Source organism: Nanorana parkeri, unplaced genomic scaffold (assembly GCF_000935625.1).
Source record: "Nanorana parkeri isolate BGI_ZX_2015 unplaced genomic scaffold, ASM93562v1 scaffold1452, whole genome shotgun sequence".
Classification (NCBI taxonomy): Eukaryota; Metazoa; Chordata; class Amphibia; order Anura; family Dicroglossidae; genus Nanorana; species Nanorana parkeri.
In genome coordinates this window covers 375,378-386,506 of record NW_017307720.1, presented here as the reverse complement: position 1 = coordinate 386,506, position 11,129 = coordinate 375,378, and the positions used below count along the sequence as shown (strand labels likewise).

Sequence of the window (11,129 nt, the reverse complement as noted above, 5' to 3'; positions counted from 1 at the left end):
TCCTCCCCCTGCCGCCGAGTCTCTCTCCTGTCCCGAGTCCCGGCTGCCGATGCAGGGAGCAGAGCGGCAGGGTTAAAACTAACCCTGCCGCTCCGTGTAAACAGTGAGAGGGGAGAGCAGTCTTCCCCTCTCACCTGTCACAGTGATGTGCTAGAACTCCTGTATGGCAGGTGACAGGTTCAGTAAAGAGAACCTGTCACTTCCAATTGCTATCACACAGGGGCTTGTTAGCTCTTGTGTGATAGCAATAAAGTTAGGTGGGGAAAAAAAAAATATTAAAAAAATAATTAAATACATTTAAAAAAAAAGAAATAAGTAAATAAAAAATTAAAAGGTGATTAAAAAGTAAAAAATAAGAAACAAATTATTAAAAAAATAAGAAAATAATTATAAAAAATAAACAATAAGAAGATAAAAATATTATAAAAAGTAAATGATAATATAAATAAAAATTTAAAAAAGTAAAAAAATAAAAAAGTGAAAACGTTAAAAAAAATACAGAAACAATAAAAAAATTAAAACTAGCCCTGTCATCTGGTTGCCACTCTCCATTAATGGGGGGAGGTTGGTGCATTGCGGAACCTGGCCTTGGGGCAGCAGGGAGAGTAAATGCGGCCCTGGGCACAGGCCAACAATATAAGCCAGGGGTGCTGTGCTGAAAGTACAAATGCCATCATGTCTCGTCCTCTGGGAGTCTTGCCTGTGGCTGTCAAAGTCTTTGATGCTCTAATGGGCTTGTTGTTCCCCAACAGCTGGAGTGCTGAGGTTGCCTATCCTTGGTCTAAGCCTTTTTAAATCCATCCTACTATATGTTCCTTTGAACTGATCCCAGAAATGCCAGAGTCTACATCATGGCGGCTCCTCTTGAACCCTCATTTGTTGGCCGGCAGACAATTTTATACTCAATGTCAGTCTGGTGCCGGCTTTCCATAGCTCATTCATGGCTCACACATAGTTGATGTTTCGATGAGATGTTTTGTGCCGTGCTCCAGGTAGGTACCCTTGAGATCACTACCTTGCAAAAGGTGGACACCTCTATGGTCTTGGTGATGCTCAAACCATCCTTACGAACACTGACCCCCACCCTTTTCTTTTACATCATCGTTCCTTCTGATTAAAAGTGCCATTAGCTAAGCTGGCTTTGTGGCCCTGAAATGTCCCCGACCGGCTTCCATAAATTCTGCCCAGTTACTATGGACTTGACGAAGTGACCATGTCTGAACTCTGCTTCTTGTACTTCAGGAATGGGAGGACTACCGGCTGACGTGGAACCCCGCCGAGTTTGACCACATGAAGAAAGTGCGTCTACCCTCCAAGCACATCTGGTTACCGGATGTCGTCCTCTACAACAAGTAAGTCCATCCTCTGGCAGTGTCGTAGCTTACAGGGCAACTGGAGAGAACACAGAGTAGGAAAACTTACAGCTACCCAACAGGGCAATTTTTTGGGATTGATTTTTCAATGTAATGATAACACAAAGCCTATCTCAAAGCCAACAACCTCCCCTTGCAGTGGGGCTACCCCTGCACTGCACGGATACCAGCTTGTTTTTGTGTAGGGGACTGGAGTAAAGCACTCTTACTAATCTGATCCTCACCCCCACTGGCTCCAAGACTGGCAACCTCGGTCTCTTTTCCTCTCCGCTCCATCAGTCAGAGGTTTGCTGCCAACATCACATCTAATGCAAGTTCCATAGACCTGCATTAGATGTGAGGACGCTGAGGGACAGTCCACCATCCAGAGCGGAGAGGGGAAAGGTGAGTGCAGACTGCAGGGGGAGCGGGCCCCTAGACAACGAAGAGCTGTTTAAACCTTGCAGTGTGTTGGGTAGCCCTACTGCAAGGGAAGATGTATGACTATGATGTATGACCATGAATATTTCACTATGGTATGCCAGATGTATGACCATGAATATTTCACTATGGTATGCCAGATGTATGACCATGAATGTTCCACTATGGTATGCCAGATGGATGACCATGAATGCTTCACTATGGTATGCCAGATGTATGACAATGAATGCTTCACTATGGTATGCCAGATGTATGACCATGAATGCTTCACTATGGTGTGCCAGATGGATGACCATGAATGTTCCACTATGGTGTGCCAGATGTATGACCATGAATGTTCCACTATGGTATGCCAGATGTATGACCATGGATGTTTCACTATGGTATACCAGATGTATGACCATGGATGTTTCACTATGGTATACCAGATGTATGACCATGAATGTCTCACTATGGTGTGCCAGATGTATGACCATGAAGGGTCCACTATGGTATGCCAGATGTATGACCATGGATGTTTCACTATGGTATGCCAGATGTATGACCATGAATGCTTCACTATGGTATGCCAGATGTATGACCATGAATGCTTCACTATGGTATGCCAGATGTATGACCATGAATGCTTCACTATGGTATGCCAGATGTATGACCATGAATGCTTCACTATGGTATGCCAGATGTATGACCATGAATGCTTCACTATGGTATGCCAGATGTATGACCATGAATGCTTCACTATGGTATGCCAGATGTATGACCATGAATGCTTCACTATGGTATGCCAGATGTATGACCATGAATGCTTCACTATGGTATGCCAGATGTATGACCATGAATGCTTCACTATGGTATGCCAGATGTATGACCATGAATGCTTCACTATGGTATGCCAGATGTATGACCATGAATGCTTCACTATGGTATGCCAGATGTATGACCATGAATGCTTCACTATGGTATGCCAGATGTATGACCATGAATGCTTCACTATGGTATGCCAGATGTATGACCATGAATGCTTCACTATGGTATGCCAGATGTATGACCATGAATGCTTCACTATGGTATGCCAGATGTATGACCATGAATGCTTCACTATGGTATGCCAGATGTATGACCATGAATGCTTCACTATGGTATGCCAGATGTATGACCATGAATGCTTCACTATGGTATGCCAGATGTATGACCATGAATGCTTCACTATGGTATGCCAGATGTATGACCATGAATGCTTCACTATGGTATGCCAGATGTATGACCATGAATGCTTCACTATGGTATGCCAGATGTATGACCATGAATGCTTCACTATGGTATGCCAGATGTATGACCATGAATGCTTCACTATGGTATGCCAGATGTATGACCATGAATGCTTCACTATGGTATGCCAGATGTATGACCATGAATGCTTCACTATGGTATGCCAGATGTATGACCATGAATGCTTCACTATGGTATGCCAGATGTATGACCATGAATGCTTCACTATGGTATGCCAGATGTATGACCATGAATGCTTCACTATGGTATGCCAGATGTATGACCATGAATGCTTCACTATGGTATGCCAGATGTATGACCATGAATGCTTCACTATGGTATGCCAGATGTATGACCATGAATGCTTCACTATGGTATGCCAGATGTATGACCATGAATGCTTCACTATGGTATGCCAGATGTATGACCATGAATGCTTCACTATGGTATGCCAGATGTATGACCATGGATGTTTCACTATGGTATACCAGATGTATGACCATGAATGGTCCACTATGGTATGCCAGCTCTATGACGATGCGTCTGTCTGCCTTTCCATTTTCTTAATGCTGTACAGTTATCCTGCAACTCATAAAAGCGCATGTGGCCATTTGAAGGTTAGAACATAAGAAGAATTATGGGGCTGTAACAAACCATATGGAAAAAGGCAGAAGGCTCTGTACAGGGGGTTCAAGAAAATAAGAGGGTGGAGTAGTCTTCAGTAAGCATTATATTTTCATATGACAGGTCCCCAAAGTTACATGGGTCACTGAGGATGTAGGAAGCCGGCAGATGATTGTCCAGATTAATAAAAAAAACATCTTGGAAGGATTAGAATAGCAGATTGGATAATTTTAATGTCAAAGGGCAGTTAGATGAGAGTTCTGGTTGGCTGTGTTGGCTTACTGTACATTGCTCTTGGCAGGTAGCCAACTCATGTTCTAACCTCCTCTTCTCTCTTTCATGTTAGTGCCGATGGCATGTATGAGGTGTCCTTCTACTCTAACGCGGTTGTGTCGTACGACGGCAGCATCTTTTGGTTGCCTCCAGCCATCTACAAGAGCGCCTGTAAAATAGAGGTCAAGCACTTCCCTTTCGACCAGCAGAATTGCACCATGAAATTCCGCTCGTGGACTTACGACCGAACCGAGATTGACCTCGTTTTGAAGAGCGATGTGGCCAGTCTAGACGACTTCACTCCCAGCGGCGAATGGGATATCATGGCACTTCCGGGGAGGAGGAATGAGAACCCAGACGACCCTTTGTATGTAGATATCACCTACGACTTCATCATCCGCCGCAAACCTTTATTCTACACCATCAATCTCATCATCCCGTGTATTCTGATCACGTCATTGGCGATCCTCGTCTTCTATCTGCCCTCGGACTGCGGAGAGAAGATGACTTTGTGCATCTCGGTCTTGCTGGCTCTCACTGTCTTCCTGCTTCTGATTTCCAAGATTGTGCCACCCACCTCGCTCGATGTGCCGCTAGTCGGCAAGTACTTGATGTTCACCATGGTTCTGGTGACCTTCTCCATCGTGACCAGCGTCTGTGTGTTAAACGTGCACCACCGATCTCCCACCACGCACACCATGCCGCCGTGGGTCAAGGTGGTGTTTCTAGACAAGCTGCCCACTTTGCTGTTCATGAAGCAGCCCCGGCAGAACTGTGCCCGCCAGAGGCTGCGCCAACAGAGGAAGAACCAAGAGAGAGCCACGGGGAGCATCTTCCTCCGAGACAGCGCCAAATCTTGCACCTGCTATGTCAACCAGGCCACGGTGAAGAAATACGGGGGGCAGCTCCCCGATTTACCCGAGGGGGTCAATGGCTTCCGGGATCGGCAGGGGAAAATGCGACAGTGTCTCTGTGGCCTGGAGGAGGCGGTGGAAGGGGTGCGCTTCATTGCCGACCACATGAAGAGCGAAGACGATGACCAGAGCGTAAGTAGACTTTACGGGGTCACTCTTGTTAAAACTTTTTTAGTTTTGGGGGCAGTGAGGTGTGGTTTAACCCCCGCAATAAATGTTTATTGTGTTCCATGACATGAATATGAAGATCCTCCGCCATGTCCTGCCCTGTTTCCACAGCCATTACCCAGCTGTGACCTGAACTTCCTGTTTCCTCTCTCTGGAGTGCATTGTCTGTATATACCCAACAAGAACCCACTAGGAGAGCAAGACCCCATCATTCTGATTCCGGAATAATGGTGTCACCGCCCCCTAGTGGATTTTCCACAGGACTTAAAGGAGAACTATGGGGTTAGGGCTTTTCCCCATAGTTCTCCTAAGGGTAACGGGAGGACACAAACTAGCGTCCTCCCGTCACCCAAAGCTCAGTACACCGCGAGCTAAAGCACGCGGTATACTGAGACGCCGCAGCCGGGACGGACGGATCCCGACAATAATGTCTGGATCTACCCAGCCTGCTGTGCCCACCCCCTCCCCCGTCCGTTCCGCCAGTCAGCGCTTGAGGATCGGAGCGGGGGAGTCCCTGCAGGGAGCCGTGAGTGAAAGTCAGGGCTCTCTGCAGGGACAGGATTGAGAAGTGAGTGAGCAAGCGACGCTATGTGTTCTCTCGCTTCCCGATCTATTGAGCCGACCTGGGACAGTTTCATTGTCACACGTCGGCTAGAACTATGAGGCTGAGTGATTTTCACTCACCTCATAGTTCTCCTTTAAGGGGTCTTTCAAAGACTCTGCCCAGCACTCGTATAGAACTCTCTAATGAAATCATTGCAATTTGATTAGAGATAGATAGTCTGAAAGCAAACACCTTCTGTTATGCTTCTGTATGTTATGAAAGGACTAATGAAATGTTTGATTTCCGCTTATCTGCAGTTTATGTGATGAACGCCTTCTTAAATAATTAAAGTGACTCAGCCACTTCTGAAAAAAGTAGACAAAGGAGAATATTAGAACACAGTCCTTTATTGCTTGTCCCTAAAGAATTGGGGGGTGTCGGAGGCCTGGTCCTCCACTGAGTGCTGTGGTTTCATCCTCTGGCCCCTGTGTTATGACGATGTCCTGTAACTAAGTCACGTGGGGCCACAGGCATCCAATACTCCCGAATGATTCTTCAGGCAACATTATCTTTTTCAAGAGAGCAAAGTCTCCTACAAGCACGCAGAGTGATTATAAAAGGTCGGTGGACAGAAAGTTGTGGGGAGGAGAAGGGACTTTCTAAATACCGTATATACTCGAGTATAAGCCGTCCCGAATATAAGCCGAGGTACCTAATTTTAAAAAAAATAATGGGAAAAAGTATTGACCCGAATATAAGCCGAGGGTGGGAAATGAGGCAGCTACTGGTAGATAGATACCAATAAAATTACATGAATATTTATTTAAAAGAAAAATAACCTAGCTCTGTAAGTGGAAAAGGGGGTACAGGGCTACATATCATGTACTACGGATCATTTAACCCATTCATATTAGCAGAGGATAATTGTAAATCTATTGTTCAGTGCACTCTATATGTAGTATATAGTACATGTACATATAGAGTGCCTGCAACAATACATTTACAATGATCCTCTGCTAACATGAATGGGTTAAAGGATCCATAGTACAGGGCTACATACAGATCATTTAATACATTCATGTTAGTATCATTGTAAATGTATTGTCTGCACTGTATTAGCAGTATATACTCTATATGTAGTATATACTGCTAATACAGTGCAGACAATACATATACAATTGCTTAATGAATCTCTCTCTCTACCCCCCCCCCCCCCTCCCCGCCCTCCCTCACTGTGTCCGTGTGTCGGTGATCGATCATCACATCACGGAGAGAGCAGGGACGAGTCAGCGGCGCGCTGGTCCAGTGGGAGGAGCTCCAGGTGGGGTCCTAATTTAGCTGGCTCAGAGGTGCCTGCCCGCTAAATTACAACCCCACCTGGAGCTCCTCTCGCCTGATCAGCGCGCCGCTGACTCATCCCTGCTCCCCTGCTGGACTGGCGCTGCGGGGGTTTTTTTTCCTCTTACTTACCTCGCCGAGCGTCGCTGCTGCTCCGGTGTGCGGCGCTCCGAGCGGGGTCATCTGGCAGTCTCCGGCCACCTAAATTAGGACCCGGAGACTGCCAGATGACCCTGCTCGGAGCACCGCACACCGAGCAGCAGTGACGCGACGCTCGGCGAGGTAAGTAAGATGACGCGCTGGCGCTGACTCGAGTATAAGCCGAGGGGGGCACTTTTCACCCAAAAAAATGGGCTGAAAATCTCGGCTTATACTCGAGTATATACGGTATCTTTATATCAGCAGCAATAGAAAGAGCGTGCTCGGTCCAGGTTGGGGATCATCAGCCCTTCAGATTAGACACCTGGAGCTGATTGAAAGAGAAGTGTCAGGAAAGGTTAGGGTCAGAGTTAGGGCTTTATGGTTGGAGTTAAGGTATTACGGTCCGCGTTAGTGCTTTAGGTTCAGAGTTAGTGTTTTAGGGTCAGAGTTAGGGTAGTAGGGTTGGAGGTAAGGTATCAGGGGCTGAGTTAGGACTTTAGGCTCAGAGTTAGGGTAGTAGGGTTGGAGTTAAGGTATCAGGGTCTGAGTAAGTACTTTAGGGTCAGAGTTAGGGTAGTAGGGTCAGAGTTAGGGCTGTAGGGTTGGAGTTAGGGTAGTAGGGTCTGAGTTAGGGCTGTAGGGTTGGAGTTAGGGTAGTAGGGTCTGAGTTAGGGCTGGAGTTAGGGTAGTAGGGTCAGAGTTAGGGCTGTAGGGTTGGAGTTAGGGTAGTAGGGTCTGAGTTAGGGCTGTAGGGTTGGAGTTAGGGTAGTAGGGTCTGAGTTAGGGCTGGAGTTAGGGTAGTAGGGTCTGAGTTAGGGCTGGAGTTAGGGTAGTAGGGTCTGAGTAAGTTGCAATTGGTGAGGGTGCTCTCCGCACACCTTTCAGCAGTCCCGGCCAATAAAAAAACGATAGTGCTTGTAGTAACTACCACGGATGGCACCGTGCAAAACACAAAGTAGAAAGATAGGTCACCAGCACTCCAAATAATTTAAATGAATAAGTCCTTTTTATTGGAGAATTGTGTCACAATAGTCAAAAAGGCTCTTTTTCACTATTGTGACACAATTGTCCAATAAAAAGGACTTATTCATTTAAATTATTTGGAGTGCTGGTGACCTATCTTTCTACTTAGGGTCTGAGTAAGGACATTTGGGTCAGAATTAGTGTAGTAGGGTCAGAGTTAGCGCTTAAGGGTTAGAGTTAAGGTACTAGAGTCAGAGTTAAGACTTTAGAGTCAGAGTTAGGGTATTAGGGTCTGAGTAAGGACATTTGGGTCAGAGTTAGGGTATTTAGGGAATGAGTAAGGACATTTGGGTCAGAGTTAGGGTATTTAGGGAATGAGTAAGGACTTTTGGGTCAGAGTTAGGGTATTAGGGTCTGAGTAAGGACATTTGGGTCAGAGTTAGGGTATTAGGGTCTGAGTAAGGACATTTGGGTCAGAGTTAGGGTATTAGGGTCTGAGTAAGGACATTTGGGTCAGAGTTAGGGTATTAGGGAATGAGTAAGGACTTTTGGGTCAGAGTTAGGGTATTAGGGTCTGAGTAAGGACATTTGGGTCAGAGTTAGGGTATTTAGGGAATGAGTAAGGACTTTTGGGTCAGAGTTAGGGTATTAGGGTCTGAGTAAGGACATTTGGGTCAGAGTTAGGGTATTAGGGAATGAGTAAGGACTTTTGGGTCAGAGTTAGGGTATTAGAGTCAGAGTAGTAGAGTCAGAGTTAGGGTATTAGGGTCAGAGTTAGGGATCCACTCCAAACCCTAGGAGTGTTTTGGCTAAACAGCACGGCAGCTTTCTTGCAGCTCTAAAAAGTAATTTGTGACAAAAAACTGTAGAAACGGGCAATTTCTTTTCAATTCCCGTCTTTATTTGCACCTTACAGGTGAGCGAGGACTGGAAGTATGTTGCCATGGTGATCGACCGCCTTTTCCTCTGGATCTTCATCTTCGTCTGCGTCTTCGGGACGGTCGGCATGTTCCTGCAGCCCCTCTTCCAGAACTACACCGCAAACACTTTACTACAACTGAATCACGCTGCCCCCACCACAAACTAAGGTTGGCGGAGGCCGCGCGCGCCTACACACACACCATGCTGCAACCTTAACGTCTTCGGACTTATTGGTAGGACTGAGAAAGAAAAACATGGATGCCCTTCCAGCCAAAACTATATCGAGATAACTTTTTACAGAACGCGGGATAGGCAAGAGATCCCCCAAAAAGCCACCACGCAACGATTGAGACCTTGCCGAGAGCTTGAGAACGGACCCTCGCGTGTATAACTTTCCTTCACCGCAAGGTGGTAAAGCGGAAAGTGCGAGAGGTTGTCTTAAAGTGTGTGTGGGGGCGGGGGTGTCACTACTTAATTCAAGCAATAAAGCACGCGAGAATAGCTGTATCCAAAGCCATGAGGTCTCCACTTGTACATCGGGCCGAAATTCCGTCTTGACCGAATATCGCCCCCCGGCGTGGCGCAGAGAGGGCAGGCCTCACCCAATGGCGACTTGTCTTAGGACCGTGAACACAACATATTTATTAATATGCACTGAACTATATAGGAATGTGTCCTGTAAAAGATTTATTATGCAGATTTTATGATTTTACTTGAGCTTCTATCCCCCCTCCCCCAGCTCCCGCCGGTTTATTTGCGTCCACCTTCACGGCTGCGACTAGGAATATTTTTGCACCAATTGTATTTTAAGATTAAAAAATAGAAAAAAAAAAGGGCGGGAAAAAACAAATGTTCTTGTAGGCTGGACCGACGGTCACCAACGCACTTCCCGTGAGCGACATGTCCCGCCCCCAATCTCTTCATTTGGCACGTTCTGCCGTCGAGAACGCCGGGACTGGGATCCAACGGTAGCTGTATTGCAGAGGACTGTACATTTTATTTTTTAGACGAGAAGCACAACGCTGTGCCCTATATATCATTGTCTTACACTCCTTTATGACGCCTTCTGTCTCTCCTAGCACCAACTCTCAGGGGTCGGGCATACACTGTTCACTGCTGGTTCTCATGAGATTAAAAAAACAAAGATTTGTATCAAAAAAACAACTTGTCGCCGAAATGTTTCTTGTTTACTCATTGGCCGACATGGACACAAACCATAAAACGGGTGCAATGGTGGGTAGGCCGAAACAGAAAAGCTTTGGTGCATGTTATTATCACGAGGCATAGGGAGCGAAACGCAAACCAATCACCTTCATACATTTGAGGAAAAGGGTGTTTGTGGGTGGGGCTTCTTCCACCCGTCTATGGAAGGGCAAGCAGTTCACTTTAAGATGAGACAGGTGGGCAATGAACCGGATAGATCAGGGCAGAAGCTAGGGAGGGGGGGTCCAGGTGCCGCTTTAGGAGGGTTGGGTGGATGGAGACAGGGCCGGAGCCTGGGGGGGTACAGGTGCCGCTTTAGGAGGGTTGGGTGGATGGAGACAGGGCCGGAGCCTGGGGGGGTACAGGTGCCGCTTTAGGAGGGTTGGGTGGATGGAGACAGGGCCGGAGCCTGGGGGGGTACAGGTGCCGCTTTAGGAGGGTTGGGTGGATGGAGACAGGGCCGGAGCCTGGGGGGGTACAGGTGCCGCTTTAGGAGGGTTGGGTGGATGGAGACAGGGCCGGAGCCTGGGGGGGTACAGGTGCCGCTTTAGGAGGGTTGGGTGGATGGAGACAGGGCCGGAGCCTGGGGGGGTACAGGTGCCGCTTTAGGAGGGTTGGGTGGATGGAGACAGGGCCGGAGCCTGGGGGGGTACAGGTGCCGCTTTAGGAGGGTTGGGTGGATGGAGACAGGGATTTACTCTCACTGCTGCCCCAAGGCCAGGTCCCTCAATGCGCCCCCCTAATCACCAACTGTCCCAAAACCTGTAGCACACCTTACCGGAGCTCCCATCGATGATTGCGGGTGCTTGCAATGACCACGGATGGCACGGTCTTCGATATAGTAACGTAGAAAGATGTCACCAGCACGACACAGATCCATATCAGTGCAAATCCATTTATTGATGCTAACGAATACTCAGAGTAACATCAAGCGCTTTCGGGGCCATGCAGGGTCCCCTTCATCAGGCTGTAGAAGTT

General features: G+C 47.2%; 1 protein-coding gene across 1 annotated transcript in view; it reads left to right on the top strand.

The window, feature by feature from the left end:
* The window catches only part of CHRNB2 (cholinergic receptor nicotinic beta 2 subunit), a 20,705-nt gene extending 10,944 nt beyond the window's left edge, over window positions 1-9,761 (top strand). The window contains exons 4-6 of the mRNA XM_018570082.1: window positions 1,243-1,352; window positions 4,033-5,005; window positions 8,944-9,761. Of these exons, the coding sequence (XP_018425584.1) occupies window positions 1,243-1,352; window positions 4,033-5,005; window positions 8,944-9,114 (1,254 nt within the window). The 3' untranslated portion in view covers window positions 9,115-9,761. The remainder of the gene's footprint in view (window positions 1-1,242; window positions 1,353-4,032; window positions 5,006-8,943) is intronic.
* Window positions 9,762-11,129: the final 1,368 nt, after the last annotated feature.